General features: G+C 36.0%; 1 protein-coding gene across 3 annotated transcripts in view; it reads right to left on the bottom strand.

Annotated features, from left to right (window-relative positions):
- Positions 1-14,517, bottom strand: part of LOC136031708 (annexin A7-like) — a 40,830-nt gene extending 26,313 nt beyond the window's left edge. Inside the window, exons 1-2 of one of the 3 annotated variants that reach the window (XM_065711408.1) lie at positions 14,345-14,517; positions 5,417-5,806 (exon numbers count right to left, since the gene is read on the bottom strand). In XM_065711408.1, coding sequence (XP_065567480.1) covers positions 5,417-5,806; positions 14,345-14,434 — 480 coding nt within the window. In that variant the 5' untranslated portion in view covers positions 14,435-14,517. The remainder of the gene's footprint in view (positions 1-5,416; positions 5,807-14,344) is intronic. The other 2 variants (XM_065711410.1, XM_065711409.1) reach the window with 2 other exon arrangements.
- Positions 14,518-20,337: the final 5,820 nt, after the last annotated feature.

Genomic DNA, 20,337 nt, shown 5'->3' with positions numbered 1-20,337 from the left:
TTAATATATGAACAAATAAAACCTACCATAATTTAAACTCAAAACGATCAGAAATTACTATTAAAGAATAAATGAAACCCAAAACGAACAGAAAATAAATAGTCACAGCAAAAGAATACACAGCATGTACTAATATAAATAAATAAATAAACCTTAAAATGAGTAAAACTTAAATTGAGCATGAAAATCAAGCTTAAAAGGAACAAAAATCAGTAAAAACGGGCGTTTGAGAACTGCTTCCTTCCGTAACTGTAAAAGTCTAAAACCTAGTGCGTCATTGGCGCTACACTGAAACTGTATGTGAGAATTAATAAAATCAAACTGATTATTTGTATTATAATGGATATTACTTGTTGAAAGGTCATCAGTTGAAGATTTTATTTTACTGTAATTTTTATTTTCAATTCCAATGCTATAACAACTGGGAAAGAAAATATTTGTAAAGCAATTCGTTTTCATTGAAGCGTCAATGACGCAGTAGGCTTTAGACTTTTACAGATAGGGAAGGGGGCAGCAACCTAACTCTTGTTTGTAGTGGAACTATATTTGTCTTGAACAATCTTGGAAAGGACTAATAAAATCAAACTGAATATTTAATATATAATGTTAATTTCTGAAACCTCATCAGTTCAAAATTAAATTTTACTGTAATTTTTATTTTTGTTTTCGATGTTGCAATAAGTATTAGAATTTTACACTAAGGGAAGGAGGCAGTACCCAAACTCCTATTTGTAATGATATTTGTTCATTTTAAGCTTGATTTTCATATTCAATTTAAGTTTTACTCGTTTCAAGATTTATATACTCATTAATATTAGCACCTGCTATATTTTTGTTTGCTATGACTGTTTCATTAATCTATGTTCGTTTTGGGTTTCACTTATATTTTCATCCCGATCATCCCTTCCATAAAAACCATATATGTCCCCAGGACATAACTTAACAACACTTGCCCCCGGGCCCTTGGGGGTTTGTCAACACGGAGTTTTTGGCATCTGCCAAACGTTGCCTGAGCAACGTGAAGTGTTGCGGCAACCTTTCTCCGGCTTCGCCGAATAAAGTGTTGCGAGAGCAACACTTTGGTTTTGTTTCTTTACTATCGGTTAAACGCTGAAGTTGTCAGCCTATCCAAGCATTTAAAACGTTATGTTCAAAGAAGAACGCGATCAGTAATCACATAATCAAAGGCTATTACTCAGCGTTAAAAAAAACAACAATAAGAAAAGAATATCGAAAGAAGGGACTAAATTTACTTTGCAGCCAGTTGAAGTTTATCCTTTTCAATCGTAGACATCGTGACGGATGAAAACTTGGAACAATATCTTATATAATCTAGTTGGTATTATAAAGCTATCAGTAACGTTTCAGGATGAAAATACCATAGGTGACACTAACTATTACGAAACTACCTCATTGTTTTACGTTATCGTTTGTACCCGTGGCGTAAACACTTAATTCTAGGTTACAGTGAGCATGGGTAGGCTACACAAACTAGCAAAAGTTACAAGCCCCTCTTCACTGAAGATGATTGTAGCCTAACAGACGATTATTATTTACAAGTCCCCTGCATGTCTTACCACTGGAACCAAATTGGTCTTACCATCAAATACACCAGAAACAAATAATAGGTACACCAACTAGCCAAAGTTACAAACCTTTTATTGTCGAAGATGATTATGGTCTAACAGCCGACTGTTGCTTAAAAGTCCTCTACTTGTCTCACAATTGGTATCGGCCTATTTTTGGTTTCAGTGTGTACCCTACTATTGAAGTTGTCAATCCCTTGAAACTTTCAAACTAGTATATCTCATGAAGGAATTTTTGTACCAAAAAATGGATGACATATAATTTGAACAGCTCATCAAGGGCTATCGATTACAGTCGAAAAAAAATTCTATCTGTCTTAGTTCAAAAGTTGATTTTTTTTTTTTCCATAGGCCAACTTTCTAACGTCACCACTTAGAAAAGAGGAAAGGATAGCTCCAATTCCTTTAGCAAGGACAGAACTTTTAAAGTTTATTAGGCACATCTGATACCATTTCTCTACCTCAATCCCAAGTCCAAAAAAAAAAACAAATGATAAACCCAGCGAAAATCATGGCAGCACTTTCGGACCCGTGGGAAAATGCCGCTTTTTTGCTTCTGTAAATTTTTCTATTTATCACTCAAAGAAAATATATTGGCTATGGGGCCGGGTAACTGCCGCATATATTTGACACTTATAGATTTTAGTCCATCTTCAATTCGAAAGTGGTGCCTGTCTGCTTCCCTGCTAGAATGGAGCTTTCCACTCGAAAGCAGAAACATGGTTTGATGAAACAAATGCTTGGCTGCACAACTTCAGATACTCCTCTCTGACGTAGGTTATATAACTCCACTTCACTTCGCACACCATAGGCTCTGGCTCGTGGACAAGCAAAAACCACCCTTTTTGGCCCCAGGCAATAGTTCTATGGAGCTTTCCAAAATGTAATGTAAATATTCATCAATCCGGCCTGAGGTCCACACATTCCGTAAAAACCGCACAGGTTAGACTTTTACCACTTTCCAGGAATAAGTCGAGATCGGCGGCATAGGAAAAACAAAAACAAGAGCTAAGAGCTCATATGGCACTTGTGACGAGGCAAGAAGACTTAAGAGCCAAGAGATCATATGGTATGAGCTCTAACAAAATTCTATGAATCAATAGATTGATTTAAAAGGAAAATAAGAGGCTTAATGCCGTTCAGGATTTAAAATAAGAGCTCTGAGTCACGATGTCCTTCTAAATAAAAAAATTCATTAAGATCCGATCACCCTCTCGTCAGTTATAAATACCTAATTTTTTCTAATTTTTCCTCTCCCCTTAGCCCCCCAGATGGTCCAATCAGGGAAAACGACTTTATCAAGTCGATTTGTGCAGGTCCCTGACACGCCTACCGAATTTCATCGTCCTAGCACTTCCAGAAGCACCTGACTCGCCAAGTCACTGAACCCTTGCCCCCAACTCCCCCAAAGAGACCGAATCCAGGACGATTCCGTCAATCACACATCAAGGACATTTGCTTACTCTATCCACCAAGCTTTGTCCCGATTCCTCCACTCCAAGTGTTTTCCAAGATTTCCCCCTCCAACTCCCCCTCCCCAATGTCAAAGATCTGGTCGGGATTTGAAATAAGAGCTCTGAGACATGAATTCCTTCTAAATATCAAATTTTATTAACATCCGATCTCCTATTCGTAAGATAAAAATACCCCAATTTTACCGTTTTCCAATAATTCCGGTTTCCCCCTCCGACTCCCCCAATGTCACAGGATCTGGTCGGAATTCAAAATTAGAGCTTTAAAGCACAAGATCCTTCTAAATATCAAATTTCATTAAGATCTGGTCACCCTTCCGTAAGTTAAAAACACCTCAATTTTCAAAAATACCCCCCCTCCCAACTCTGCCCAAAGAGAGCAGATCCGGTCCGGTTATGTCAGTCACGTATCTTAGACAGGTCTTTATTCCTCCCATCCAGTTTCATTCTGATTTCACCGCTTTAAGTACTTTCTAAGATTTTAGGTTTCCCCTCCCCCCCCCCAATGTCACTAGATCCGGTTGGGATTTAAAATAACAGCTCTGAGACACGATATCCTTCCAAACATCAAATTTCATTAAGATCTGATCAACCGTTCGTAAGTTATAAATACTTCAATTTTTCTATTTTTTTTCGAATTAACGGGCCTCCTACTCTCCCCCAGATGGTGAAATCGGGAAAACGACTATTTCTAATTTAATCTGGTCCGGTCCTTGATACGCCTGACAAATGCCATCGTCCTAGCTTACCTGGAAGTGCCTAAAGTAGCAAAACCGGGACCGACAGACCGACAGAATTTACGATTAAAAAAAAAGAAACGGGACAAAACCAAAGTGTTGCTCCCGCAACACAATAATAAGAAAATGAATTTGACATGGCATTAGTAGTAGAAATAATAGTAGTAGTAGTAGAACAATTTTATTAGAAATAAACATTTCTTAATCAATAGCACAACATAAGCGAAGCTTGCGAGGCTGTGCTAAATTCAAGGGAAAAAGAAAAAAAGATAATATGAAGAATGTGGAGAATGAGACCACACACCGAAACCAACAACCATAAAAAAAACACATAAACAATACATTACCTTGCGTGACCCCAAAACGACAAAAAATAACAAAAAAAATTACATAAATATTACAAATGAATAACCTATGGAAAATTTATTTGCTTTAATCAGTTTCAAAAGTATACCAACCGAGCAACTCCAAACGTAAATCAGACTTAAACTGGCCAAAGCTACCCATTTCCTTGACATCTATATTCAGTTTATTCCAAAGTTTTGAAGCTCTGTAACTAAGTGAAAAAGAAGACCTACTTGAAACTAATCAAGGAACCTCAGTATTACCTCGTATCCGAGTAATGTGGTGGTGAACATCAGACCTCTCACAAAATATTCCTTTAAAACAATCAGGAAGGCTCTCATTGTAATACTTATATATAAAAATCAACGTATAAAAATCACGTAATCCAGTTGCAGACAATATATTTAATTCTCTATACACAGACCTCAAGACTCCTGGTTCCCAATACCACAAAAAACTCGGATAGCATTATTCTGGATCACACGGATTGGACGAACTATCGAAGGGAAAGTACCAAGCTAAATCGACGAGCAATGTAAAATGTAGGGTTGAATCAGGGAAAAGTATAACAATCGTAGAACATTTGGGGGGAAAATATGTTTTAATTTGCGCATAATACCTAAGTTACGCGACAATGTTTTCGAAACTGACTTCACATGATCTTTAAATGATAGGATTTCATCAAAATTGATTCCGAGGTATTTGGTGAACCTTGTTCGTTTAAAAATTCCCCGCTCCGGAATCATTTCCGTAAACCAAGGATAAAAATTTGGAGATCGAGAGAAAATAACTAAATTTGACTTATCGTTGACATGAGCAGTTGTTCCGTAGGGGCAACACTCACCAAGGTTGTATCATCAGCAAATTAGGGCATAGTAACCTGGGTCTTACTTGGACCCTTGTGAACAAAGTCGTCAATTCTGGGCAGAGCTAACACAGTATGCGGCAGATTATTAATAAAAATTAAATCCTTTGCTGGAAAATAATCCATTTGTTGGCATCCAATGCTGCAATTCATTTTGGAATTCTGTTTAACATCTCAAGTATTAATATATATTGCTCTTTACTTTCCTTTGAACGTCTGAACCCAACATAATCTATTGTATTAATTCAACAATCCCCTTCAAACAACCTCTGAAAGTTGTATCCATATTTACTTATTTCTAACCCGTCAAACAATGCAAGAAGTACACAGAGACGGACAACAAAATAGAGAAAAAGACAAAAAAACATGTACAGAAAAAAGACATCAAAATATTCATAAAACCATACTTACGTCCATTTTTTGCTGCTGCTGTTGAGGTCTAGAAGGCAACTGAGACTGGACGACAGGATACCCCTGGGTCTGGTTTAATGATGGGTAAGAAGGGTACAATGGATAAGGATTTGGATTTGATGGGACGCCCGGTTCTAGCACTGGTGATGGTCCTTGAGCTGGCGCATACCCTGGATAAACTGATGAAGCAGGATACCGCGGAGGGACTTGTGATGCTGGATATGTAGACGTGTAGGGTTGAAACCCTTGATTTGCGGATGGTTGGTAAGGTGAAGTTACTCCTGCTGGCGGATACGTAGGTGGGTATGGGTTACTTCCAAATTCTTCTTGTCTGGAAGAATTTGGCACCTGAGTTGGGTAAGGGGCGTATTGACTTGGAGCGTTGGTTGCCTTGAAATTTAAAATTAAAAAGTTAGCATACGATAATAAAGAAAATTAAAACTTAAGCCCAAGTGATAATTTCAGAGCTCCTGGGTAAACACTATGTCGTGTACTACAAGGCATTTAAAAGAATGAGATGACGACTGCTCCACCCTCCTAGCTATTATAGCTCTCAAAAGTGATTACACACTCTTGAGACTCGATATTAGTACAAAATTATGCACCAAATTAAGAAAGGAGAAAATACTATCTATCAAGGATGCAATAATCATAGTTACAAGTCTCAAAATGCAAACTGTTGGTGAAGTTCCAGCTGCGAGCAGAGATGATAGGAAATCCACCTTGACTGAATATGCTCGATCAAATAAATTAAATAAATTGTAAGCTTACATAGACGAATTCGTATTGTCTCCGAAAGCTCATCAAGGTTCTGCAGAAATGAAGGCTTGGAACCACTTGGAGATCATAAATTACCGATGATAAGGCCCTTTCCTTGAGAAAAAAAAGTGTTTTTTTAACTGAAAGTAAGGAGCGACATTAAAACTTAAAACGAACAGAAATTACTCCGTATATGTAAGGGGGGTTTCCTCCTCAACACCCCGCTCTTTACGCTAAAGTTTGACTCTTTCTCTTAGCTCTACTTTTTTAAAACAGTAAAAAACATTAGCGTAAAGAGCGGGGCGTTGAGGAGGAAAAGACCCTTACATATACGGAGTAATTTCTGTTCGTTTTAAGTTTTAATGTCGCTCCTTACTGTCAGTTAAAAAAAAACTTTTTTTTTAATTTAATTTCTGAACGTTTTTGAATTAATGCATTTTTTGATTTTGACTATTACGGCTATTTGATTGGCTATTTGGCTGTATAGACGAAATTTGCATTTTTTTTTTTTTTTTGGCTAAATGGCTTTCTCATAGTTTTAATCGGAAGATTTCGAGAAAAAAGGAGTGGGAGAGGAGGCCTAGTTGCCCTCCAATTTTTGATTACTTAAAAAGCCAACTAGAACTTTTAATTTTTTTACAAACGTTTTCATTAGTAAAAAATATACGTAACTTACGAATTGACTTACGTAACGAACTTCTATATTCGTATGTTTTATAACGTATATGAGGGGGCTCACCCCCTCGTCAATACCTCGCTCTTTGCACTAAAGCTTAAATTTTGTCCCAATTCCTTAAGAATGACCCCTGAATCACCAAGGCCGTAGAATAAATATTTGAAATTACTAAAAATACTTTAGCGTAAAGAGCGAGGTATTACGAGGAGGTGAATCCCTCATATGTGTAATAATTGCTGTTCGTTTTAAGTTTTAATGCTGCTTCTTACTTTCAGTTGAAAAAACTTTTCATATTTTTTTTCATTGTTTTTTTTTAAATAATGCTAGAAAATCCTGCGATCCCTTCATTGAAATTCTCTTCCCCCATGGCAAATTCCTCCATGGAAAGATCCTCCCATGTAACATCCCCCTCAACTTCTCCCCCCCCCCCCAAACCAAAAAAATCCCCCTGAAAACGTCTGTGCACTTCCCTATAACCATTACTATATGTAAACACTGGTCAAAGTTTGTGACTTGTAGCCCCTCCCACGGGGACTGTGGGGGAGTAAGTCGTCCCCAAAGACATATTTATTAAGTTTTTCGACTATGGTGAATAAAATGGCTATCTCAGAATTTTGATCCGGTGACATTTGGGAAAAATGAGCGTGGGAGGGGGCCTATGTGCCCTCCAATTTTTTGGTCACTTAAAAAGGGCACTAGAACTTTGAATTCCAGTTAGAATGAGCCTTCTTGCAACATTCTAGGGCCAATGGGTCGATACGGTCACCCCTGGGAAAAAGAAAAAAGAAAAAAAAAACAAAAAAAAAAAAAACAAATAAACACGCACCCTTGATCGGTCTTCTAGCAAAAAAATACCAACATCCACATTTTGTAGATAGGAGCTTGAAACTTGCTCCTATCGTAAAGCGTAAAGAGTGGGGCGTTGAGAAAGGAACAGATACACTGGGTTTTAAGGCACATTTTCTCAGGCTCATAACTTTTGATGGGTAAAACTAAACTTGATGAAACTTATATATTTAAAATTAGCATAAAAATACGATTCTTTTGATGCAACCATTGGTGTCAAAATCCCATTTTTTAGAGTTTCGGTTACTATTGAACCGGGTCCCTCCTGACTATAGTTCGTTACCACGAACTGTTTGATCTAATTTCAATAAATACGGATTCAAAGATCCTTTCTTGATTTCATGATGGATTACTTCTGGTAATGTACGGAAGGTCATTTGATGTATAGAAAGCAATATCTCCTCATTCCATCCTATGTCCGGGTATATTCAGCAGCATCTCATTACTATTATCCGGAAAGGTTTAACATAACCCAATAACGTCAGGTAGTCCCTTATCAAATATTAGCCTCGATTGATCAACAGACGAACATACCCATTAAATCAGAGATAAATTGGCTACTAACGGAAGAAAAAAAATGTGAAGTACTTCTGAAACCATGTACAACAGAATTACATGAAATACTAAAAAATACCGTGGCTTATTTTGCAATTCAAGAACGCACCTATCAATGCAGGAGAAATCCCCAGAACCAGAAAATTTTACACTATTTACTATCAAGATGAATTAAATTAGAACAGCACCTACCCGGCTTGAAGATATTGAAATAAGAATAAATGAACGTCGTCAGACCGGTAACACAGTAAGGGAGGGGTCGTCAATTCAACACACAGGCAAGTCTGCAAGCAGTACGAGCACTGGCAGATGTCTACCGGCATTTGCGGCAGACACTTGAGTCAGTACTACATCGAAGGAAATTAATGCTCACAGTCGGAAATAAATGTTTTTGAAAGAGATCCACGTCATCTGTCTCAACCAGATTACTGTTGGAAATGTCCTTATTTTGGTTCCATTAATGTTGAATGAATGAACAGAATTATGTAAAAATGTTATTCGACCAATCTTTGTTGGCAATAGCACGCAACTTGGGACACCTTAAACTATAAGACACATGGTCACTGTCACAGTTAGCCCATTTTGGAGACAATTGACAGGGATAGTCTTTAGATGATTCACGTAAACCGGACGATTAGGAACACTTAATAGGAACGATTAAACGCTTAACTGGGTTTTTGCAATTGGTAACTATGTGGTCGAGATTGGTATCTATGGCAACTAAGCGGGATCAAATGTTGTTCTAAAACATGAAAAATTCATAGTCGGGTTTCAACCCTGTTTTAGTGGCATTGATATTGAATGCTAAATTAACGAACAAAATTCTAGCTGCATGAGATGTTCCAAGGCGTGTTAAATCAGACGCCAGGACATTCATTAAGACGGGATATCACAATCGATAGCGATGCCCTTCAATAAACCAAAATTTTTCTTTTCAATAACTTTAGCTTTAAAGTTCACTAAAACTAATAATACCCTTGTAAAAGTCATTCAAGGCCATATCATCCATTCTTACAACAAATTTATTACTGGGCGAATATATGCTGCTAAATGCTTAGCGTCCAGGTCTATTTATCTTGTCTATTATCTCCCTAAGTTTAGGAGGGTTACTTCTGTCGTAAATGTCACAATCGAGATAATAATTGTGGCTTAATTTTCAATCGTTGTGGTAGCAGGGTAATGCTGTAAAAACATCTCATAAGTTGTGAGTATATCATTACTCGCCTTTAGAGATCAGCCATTTTTATTAATCTTGGTGCCTAGACTTAAATATGCAACAGGCGGTATCGGTTGGTAGTCGAATCATATATATAAAAATAATTACATTCTGAAAAACAAATTTCCGGATCAAATCAATCTCTAAGATTATTTATAATAGCCACCTAGAAAATGCGCTTAAGACAGCTTTTATCAGGAACTGCAATTGAAATCAGTGTTGCTGTTGAAATACCCGAACTTTCGAAAAAATCCGCTGCATGATTTAAATATATATATATATATATATATATATATATATATATATATATATATATATATATATATATATATATATATATATATATATATATATATATATATATATATATATATCAACCTCCCCCTCAGAGATATTACACATAATGTGTTTTGATTTAATTAAACGTCCCCTCAATATTGCTAGAAATTTTCGTTTTGATACATTTAGTCAAATTAGTAGTGCAGAAGCAATAACAGCTGTAGTTCACACACATTCAGCAATAGTTTACACACCCTTCCTTTTGGTCAGTTGAATATCCCCCTCATCATGCCAGGAAAGATTCAACGTAATACCGTTAGCTGTTCTTGAGATATAGCTGATACGCCCTTTTGGCAACCTTCTTGTAAATCGTTTTTTTGGTTAGATCAACTTTTCCGTGGACATTACCTGTAATTCTTTCCTTAATGCACACAATCTTTGAAGTGGTCACAGCACAAGTAGTAGTAGCTGTAGTAGTAGTGGTAGTAGCGCGCAAATGCTGGCTTTTCGTCAATTAAGCATCCCCATCGTTATTCTCTGAGAGTCCGCCAATTTAATACCTTAAGCCGTTCCTGAGATATGCCATCTCGAAAACCTGCATGCACATAGTGCATTTCCATATAGTTTGACATTCCCGTCAGCATTCCCTAAAAACTTCACCTGATTACCTTTAGCCTTTTTGAAATTAGTTATCCAATAGGACTCCTTTTCCCAATTACAGATACTATAAGGAACAATGGGCAACTTGCATAATTTACAAGCTTTTCTCCAGGGACTGTGTGGAAAGGGGCAAGCCATCTCCTGAGGCATAGTTAATGGACCTTTCAACTATGCTGAACAAAATGGCAATCTTAAAATCTTGATCGGATGTCTTTGTGGAAAAAAAGAGTGCGAAAGGATATTTGCCCTCCAATCACTGTCGACTTTTAAAAAGGGCACTGGAACTTTTAGTTTCCAGTCGAATGAGCCATTTCAGAAGGTTTTACAACAAAGTCCTTCCATATGAAATGCCTTGGTGAAAATGATTTATACAGATATGCCAAAGTTGATAACTTTTGAAGGTTATGTTGAGGCTAAACAATTTTAAATACTTTGAACGAGAATAAAAGCGAGATTGTTTTGATGAATAAATTATTTTTAAACCTAAATTTATTGATTTTCGGTTACCATTGGGAAAGGGTTGCTTTTTACCCGTAGTTTCTTATCACGACAAGTTTGCCAGAGGTCTTGCAGTCTATATAGTAGTTATTCCTTCTAATCAACTTTAATAATTGGTATACAGTTAATGTTACTTAATGACAGAAACGTGGTATTATCCATAGCAAGAGTGGTGGGAGTAGTCATGATAAGAATAGCTAGGAAACGATTTTGGCCTTTTCTAATATAAAATTAGCCTCAGTTTTGTAGTCAACTACCTTAAACTACCTTAATACCAAATTCGTCGAAAATCAAACATACCTTTGAAATATGTGCTTACTGTATTTTGATTCTGGATAAGCGCATAACAAAAATAGCCTCTAACATCCCCAGAAACCTTTAAATGACTATTTAGGCAGAAATCGCACACTAATTGTAAAATATGTACTTAGGCCCAGAGCCCATGGAGTAACTATTTTGAGACTAGAATTGCTAACCGATTGCGCACGCAACTGTTTCGTGATCATGGCCTTGAAGTAGAGTGGGGGCCCTCCCATGAGGAAATCCTACTGGTTTCCGATCAGTCTTAAACCTGTTCCGTATGAGCTTCCGGCCGTGGTCACAGTTGCTTTGCGGAGTGTTGTCCCACACATTTTCGGGAGCTACTGCGTTGATATTGTTTCTCAATAATTATTTTGGCTCTCAACATGTCAGACCAGGAATTAAACGTGAAATTCGTAGGAGAAGTGGAGAAGCACGAAGATTCCTTCGACATTCTGTAAAATACAGTAAATTTTCTATCTTTTTGAGACAGTTCCTTAGCTGCTAAGAACAGACGAGACTTTGCGTTCTTTTCTAAGTAGGGATGGACCCTATACTCCCTCTGAACCCAACGAATCCTGCGGTACTATTAATCAATGAAGTCTTCCTCGTCGGAACTCAACATAGTTAACCACACTTCACTACTCAATTAAATAAACACAACTGGTCCACAATCACTCGCGTCCGTGGGCGGAGACACGTTTTATTTTGGTTGTGAACTAGTCGTAAACCAGTGAATAGTTCCCAACTGTTGTCTCGAAACAGTTGCCCCGTGGGCGCTGGGCCTTAGTGTGTAGGATTTAAAATCGAATCACACTTCAACCTTAGTGGCTTAACGATAAGCATTTAATAAGCGAGGTTAGCGATTGGGAGGATTTTTGTAGTAGGATAAAGCACTGACATGATAAACAATAAAACACATATCAAACAAACATAAAATTAAGTTGGCAGTCCTGCTTCCATCCCTGTTGGGGAGTGGAGGCTTACCCGCGAATGCTCAGTCCCCAGCGTGTATGGCACGTATCTATTTTTGTACAATTACTTTACAATAGAAAAGTTGAAACAAAACTAGCACTGTCCCAAGTTCTGTCGCATAATTTATTATAAAACGTTTGTTTAAAATATTTAGCCCAATTTTGTACATAACCCAGGGCAATATCTGGCCCAATTAAGAGCGCTGAGATGCAGCTGCAATAGCAGTTATTAGGCTATTATATTTTGAAAGGGCATTGAACATGGTTTTTTTTATATATAATGTGTGTCCTGCAGCTTACATTTGCTACAACAAAACCAAAAATATAGGCCTAATTTAAAGAAGAAAAACAAAGCTGAAGAAAACAGATTGGGATAAAAAAAAAAAAATTTAGAGCTCAAAATGGAACCTGCTATGGTGGAGATTAGTATATTTGAAAAGAGCGCAGAAAATCGCGTCAAGTGATAGGTTGTGTTCATCTGCTAGCTAGCGAAGTACTTGAAACATCCCTTTTTTCTTTTCTGAGATTCAAGACACATTTTTCAAATTTTTTAAAACTTCATAAGTCAGGATTAGCAAAGTCATGAGGCTCAGAATACTATATTTGATTCTCATTGGTTCTGTAGAGCTATTTCCAAAATTTCACTTATATTCCACAACGTTTGTCCAAATTCATCCATGGTCAGTGCCCTTTGAAGGGGAAGGGAAATGATACCCTCCCAGCGCATAATATGGGTTCTGAATAATTCTAGAAAGGTTAATTTATCTAACTTACAGGATCTTCTGTACCTTAGAAATAGAGGAGTAGGAAAGGAGCTGGAAAACACACTGGGGAGTAGTATAGGCTCTGAGTTCATTATTAACAGGGTAAAGACAGGGGCGAAGTTAGGACTTTGAATTTTGTCTTTTTTGAGGGGGGTATATAAAGAATGTGCCGACAAAATCTTCCTGTTTGCCGATCGGACACATAAGATAAATTAAGACGCGAAAGACGCCTTGCAACTATGGGGTGGGGGAAGTCCCTCTCCCTTCCCCCTAGCTGCGTCCCTGGGTAAAGGTAATAACGTTTTACCTTGATTTTGGGTTTTCAGTTTCTTTTTTTGGCTCTAGTCTAGCCTTTCAAAATGCAATTCCTATTATTTCAGCAAGACTTTCCCTTAAATTTAATAAATTACGGCTTTCCCTAAATTTAATAAATGGATTTTCAATCTTTAAAGCCGTATAAATAAGGATGGAGGAAAAGTACGAGGTTCAAACCACTTTCCTTGTGACTTATTTGAACAGAACGTCTATTCATTCCTCAAGGTTTCACTTGTAGGTAAATTTGTAGCCGACAACCTGATTTAGCTAAAATGAAGGTTAATGCATCATTTCTTATCCTCTTCCATAATTCAATAATCGCTTCTAGGAAAATTAGCCTACATTTTGAGCCCCTAAAGAGCTCAAAAAGGCCATAGTGACCCAGGTTTGAAAAATATGCTTCTTAAATAAACTGGCTAGGGTCTAGTGAGAAAAAATACCATTTATAGCTGATGGGAATGGTAACTGTAATTGTCATTACCATTTTGCTGGTAATGGTAATATTCGGAAGGGTAATTGTTACTATTTTCTTTAGTCTTAATGGTAAAATGTTGTTTCGAAAATAAATTGGCACGAAATAGGCCTATTAAAAAGAGCCTCACAGCAAATGACATTGCAGCAAAACCGACGCCATTTTTGAGGGGTTTCTGGAAATTGTACAACCACTAAACAATTTTTTCCCTAACAACATTTTTCAACACCTTTAATAACATTAGCTACACATGGTAATTTTTCCTTATTAGCCATTTTTTTCTAAACACATTTAAACTTTTGGTTATTATGGCCTGTTTTGAGCACTTTACAGATTCAAAATGTAATTTCTCCTAGAAGCAATAACTGAATTATGGAGGAGGATAAAAAAAGTAGGCCTATCAAGAGATGAATTCACCTTCATCCTAGCCAAACTATGTTATCAGCTACAAATTTACCCCAAGATTAACATTTATCAAACGATATTCTTGATTAGATGTAGGCTATAAGCATTATGAATAGAGAGGCTGTATCGCTTAGTACTAACAGCCAAAAAAAGCAAACGGGTTAAAAAGCAAGCAGACAAAACAAAGCCTAAATAATTAATACACAAGCCTCATCAGAAACGTTAAACCCTAAAGTGGGCTGTGGCATCCCAAATCCTTGTTGGCTATAACCTCCTGGGTATGGCGGAGGGTAACTCATTTTACTTCAATATAGATTTGTCTAGAACAAAGTTCACCTTTACTCTTCACAAAGTTAAACTAAACTGAAACTCTGAGGTTTTGCGCTTGCGCATTTCCCGGCTCTTTTGCGAAACGATGCCAAGAATGAAGCCAATTTCATAAAGTAGCGTCATTTGATTACGTCAGACATTTACTGCTTCTACTACCTGTTGGAAACTATGTGAGGATGACGCATCTTAAGGTGTATCTCCATGGTTTTAGAGTTATGCTGCTTTCCTATCAATGCCCTATATTCTCTCAGGGGAAGTACACTTTTAAGTGATCATTTTTATATCTCTTACTTTGTACTCCTAAATATGACAAAAAATATGACTTGTGTTTTCTCCAAAATTAACATAGGTAGGTAAATAAAAGCGTCACAATTCTAAAAGAAATGGCTAAGTTCTAAAAACCTCTATTTCAAAGTGATAAAAAATATACAAAATATTCATGGCATATGGGTCGAAAAATCTTATTAATGTAACATTAATTAAATGATCGTTTTAATTTTTTTTAAATTGAGTTTTTAGTTTTTATCGAATGTCCTTTTTAAGGCCCTATGTTGACAAGAAAAACTTTATTTTGGGTGAGACCCTGGTTTAGGGCCTATACAGTCAGTAATGTTCAGAGGGGGTGTAATAGTAGTTGCATGTATTTGTAAAAAAAAGAAAAAAAATTGCCCTTTTTATCATTTATGAAATTGTTCTGTTTCTTCCCTGTTTTTCCATTGGCCACTCTTACGGAACCTGCTATGGTGTATAATATATATATATATATATATATATATATATATATATATATATATATATATATATATATATATATATATATATATATATATATATATATATATATAAATATATATATTATATATACATATATTATATATATATAAGTATAATATATATATATATATATATATATATATATATATATATATATATATATATATATATATATATATATATATATATATATATATATATATTGGGATTTTATAAACCCCACTTTGTTGCTCTATGTGGGACGCTTCCACTTGTGGAAACTCTTATGTGGGACGTACTAACCAGAATTTAGAAATGAGATTGATACAACATCATAATTCTATTTCATCGTTTTTGAAGCAAAATACCAAACCTGAAGATTTCACGTCGGCCCTTTCGAAACATGTCTATAATTATCCAAATCATTTTATTTTGTTTGAAAATGTTTCTTTGATTTCTAGGGACAAAGGTATAAAGCAAATTTTCAGGGAAACAATCCTTAAATTACCTTAAATTACCTTAAATCGCACTGGCCGGCGAATAAGGTTGGGTGAACATAATCTGAACAATCGAAATTAATTTTTTTTTTTTATTCAAATCTAGTTAATTGACTTCTTGCTATCTCGGAAAGGGTTTAGGTTAGGTAAATGAAACTTTCAGGGATGTATAAACAGACTAAAGTATGTCTCGGGAATGTATTTTGAAGCAACTACCTCCACTCCTTCTCCCTCTAGAGGGCCCTGACCTTTAATGACCTTTAAAAATATGTGTTATAAAAGTGAACTCTTGCGAAATAGATCTTTTGCTCAATTGAAGTACAACAAAATCGTTTTCAGCTTCATAACTTTGCTCAATTCCATTTTATAAGGTTTGAAAGCTATGCAAATACATTTCCTATATTTCGAAAAAAAAACATTGATATGGCTCAAAATTCTACTCAAATAACAGGAATTGCATTTTCAGAACTAAAGGCAGAGAAAGGGCAACTGGTAACTGAAAATTAAGGTAAAATGTTGTTTTGTCAAAATTTCAATAGGTAGCCTATAGCCTAGACCTGTAATATAGGCAAATTTCAGGGCCCTCTAGAGGGAGAAGGCATGGAGGTGGGTACTTTAAAATAACTTCCTGGGACATACTTTAGCCTGTAGACCTATCCCTGAAAGTTTCATTTTCCTAACCTAAACCCTTTCCGAGATAGCAAGAAGACAATTAACTAGAATTTTACCAAGAATAATTCCATAAACAGAGATGCAGGTGAATTGAATTCAATTTATGATAATTTACTGAGGTGAAATAAAATAAATATCACCTCACAGGGCCCCTTTGAGCCCCTAAAGGGCTAAAAAAAAACCTATAGTGACCCAAAGTTTAAAAATGTGCTTCTTATAAAAACTGGCTAGGGTCTAATGAGAAAAAATACCATTTGTAGATGATTGGAAAGGTAATTGCCATTACCATTACCATTTTGCTGGTAATGGTAATAATCAGAATGGTAATTATTACTGTTTTCCTTAGTCTTAATGGTAAAATGTTCTTTTGAAAATAAATTGGCACGAATTAGGCCTATTAAAACGAGCCTCACAGCAAATGACATCGCAGCAAAATCGACGACGCCATTTTTGAGGGGTTTCTGGAAATAGTAAAACCACTGTACATTTTTCCCGAACAACATTTTTCAACACCTTTAATAACATCAGCTACAAATGGTAATTTTTCCTTATTAGCCATTTTTTTATTTATATTTTGGTTATTATGGCCTGTTTTGAGCACTTGTATGGATTCAAAATGTAATTTCTCCTAGAAGCAATAACCGAATTATGGAGGAGGATAAAAAAAAGGTGGGCCTATCAAGAGATGAATTCATCTTCATCCTAGCCAAACTATGTTATCAGCTACAAATTTACCCCAAGATTATCATTTATCAAATGATATTTTTGATTAGATGTAGGCTATAAGCATTGTAAATATATAGGCTATATCGCTTGGTACTAACAGCCAAAAAAGCAAATGGGTTAAAAAGCAAGCAGACAAAACAAAGCCTAAATAATTAATACACAAGCCTCATCAGAAACGTTAAACCCTAAAGTGGGCTGTGGCATCCCAAATCCTTGTTGGCTATAACCTCCTGGGTATGGCGGAGGGTAACTCATTTTACTTCAATTTAGATTTGTCTGGAACAAAGTTCAATTTTACTCTTCACAAAGTTAAACTAAACTGAAACTGCGAGGTTTAGCGCTTGCGCATTACTCGACTCTTTTGTGAAACGATGCCAAGAATGAAGCCAATTTCCAAATGGAGCGTCATTTGATTACGTCAGACTTTATTGCTTCCACTACCTGTTGGAAACTATATGAGGATGACGCATCTTAAGGCCATAGTTTTAGTGTAATTAAATAAAAAAAACTAATTTTTTTAGCTGAAAGTAAGGAGCGACATTAAAACGAACAGAAATTACTCCGTATATGAAATAAGTTGTCCCCTCCGCAATCCCTCGCTCTTTACGCTAAAGCTTTTAATTGTTTTAAAAAGTAGAATTGTGGCAAAGAGTCAAACTTTAGCGTAAAGAGCGAGGGATTGCGGAGGGGACAACTCATTTCATATACGGAGTAATTTCTGTTCGTTTTAAGTTTTAATGTCGCTCCTTACATTCAGCTAAAAAAATTAGTTTTTTTTTATTTAATTTCTGAACGTTTTTGAATTAATGCATGTTTGGTTTTGGCTCTCCGCACAAAAATTTATATTAATTCTTTTTTTGGCTACATGGCTTTCTCTTAGTTTTGATCAGACGATTTTGAGAAATAAGGGGTGGAGAAGGAGGCCTAGTTGCCCTCCAATTTTTCGGTTACTTAAAAAGGCAACTAGAACTTTTAATTTTTAACGAACATTTTTATTAGTAAAAAATATACGTAACTTAAGAATTAACTTACGTAACAAACTTTCATAACCTTATATTTTTATTATGTATACGAGGGGGTTTGTACCCTCGTTAGTACCTCGCTATTTACACTAAATCGTAAGTTTTGCCCTAATTCTTTAAAAACGACCCCTGAATCAGAAAGGCCGTAGAATAAATAGTTGAAATTACTAAAAATACTTTAGCATAAAGAGCAAGGTATTTATCTCCTCCTAAATACCTCGCTCTTTATGCTAAAGTATTTTTAGAACCCCTCATATGCGTAATAATCTCTGTTCGTTTTAAGTTTCAATGCTACTTCTTCCTTTCATTTGAAAAAACGTATTCATGTTTATTTTTCATTGTTTTCTTAAAGTAATGCTAGAGAATCCTGCGCCCTTGTCATTGAATTTTTCTTCCCCCATGACAGATTCCTCCAAGGAAAGATCCTCCAACATAGCCCCCTCTCCTCAACCCGACCCCCAAACAAAATAAAATCCCCCTGAAAACGTCTGTACACTTCCCAATAACCATTACTATATGTAAACACTGGTCAAAGTTTGTAACTTGCAGCCCTTTCCCCCAGGGATTGCGGGGGAATAAGTCATCCCCAAAGACATAGTTATTATGGTTTTCGACTATGCTGAACAAAACGTCTATCACAAAATTTTAATCCGGTGAATTTGGGAAAAAATGAGCGTGGGAGGGGGCCTAGATGCCCTCCAATTTTTGGGTCACTTAAAAAGGGCACTAGAACTTTTCATTTCCGTTAGAATGAGCCCTCTTGCGACATTCTAGGACCACTTAGTCGATACGATGACCCCTGGGAAAAAAAAACAAAAAACAAACAAATAAACAAATAAACACGCACGCGTGATTTGTCTTCTGGCAAAAAATACAAAATTCCACATTTTTGTAGATAGGAGCTTGAAACTTCTACAGTAGGGTTCTCTGATACGCTGAATCTGATGGTGTCATTTTCGTTAAGATCCTACGAATTTTAGGGGGTGTTTTCCCCTTTTTTCCTAAATAAGGCAAATTTTCTCAGGCTCGTAACTTTTGATGGGTAAGAATAAACTTGATGAAACTTATATATTTAAAATCAGCATTAAAATGCGATTCTTTTGATGTAGCTATTGATATAAAGATTCAATTTTTTAGAGTTTTGGTTACTATTGAGCCGGGTCGCTCCTTACTACAGTTCGTTACCACGAACTGTTTGATGCTGCTTTCCTAGCATTCACGGCCATGGCTGCCAAATTGACACATTTTGTGTTAAAATGACACAATTTGATGTTGCGTGACACAATGACACAATCAGACGAAATGATGACACAATCGACGAAAATGACACGTTTTTCAATAAAAAATGACACAATCGACAAAAATGACACATTTTTCAAAAAAAATGACACATTTTTCAAAAAAATGACAAAGTTTTGTCATCCTAGTCTTGATTTTTAAATGGTAATAAAAGAAAAGTTAAATTTCAATTTTCTACCTCCAGAAAAGCTACAAATTAATGGAAGGGAATAGCGCTGCCTAACGATGGCAGTAGTACACAAATAGTGCAGAATACAAGACAGATGCCATCACCGTATTTAAAATTTAAACCACGCGAAAAAAACAGCCATAGGCGGAAATTTCAAATCAAAATGCACGCTGAGTATCTGAACTTAATTGGCTTCTTGATTGAGTATTTGATGTAGCCAACTGGTACCTACTTAATAGTAAAAATTAAACAGCATGCAGTTTACCAAAGCTGTGTGCATAAGCAGCAACTCCCATTTTTAGGAGTACAGGAGGGGTATCCAACCTCGGACAAGATTACAAATTTCCAGAGATGTCTTTCCTTCAGAATAATCCATCTAGCCTAAAAAGGCACCAAAAAATATGACAAAAATACTAGATTGAAGCTGGTTGAATGGCTTACATATTGGGTAAATAAAAAGCTTAGCCAATAAAGCCGATTAGGTATACAGCCGATTACCATTACGACGTCATACGAATAGTCTATTTTCAATTTGCTGCCGGAATTGATTGTTCCTAAAACTTTTATAAATGTAAACTTGCCTCGTTGGCCGCCCAGACACAAATTCATAGTGTGTAACATTAATTTAATCGAATGTTTCTATTTCTTTCATGACGTCAAAAAAAGGTCATGATCCAAAGATAATAGGATAAGGTTAAATTTACTCCTTTTTGAACTGATTTGGAAAAGATTAT

Source organism: Artemia franciscana, chromosome 10 (genome assembly GCF_032884065.1).
Source record: "Artemia franciscana chromosome 10, ASM3288406v1, whole genome shotgun sequence".
Taxonomy (NCBI): domain Eukaryota; kingdom Metazoa; phylum Arthropoda; class Branchiopoda; order Anostraca; family Artemiidae; genus Artemia; species Artemia franciscana.
The sequence above is the reverse complement of the archived record's forward strand: the minus strand, read 5'-3'. Positions and strand labels throughout refer to the sequence as shown.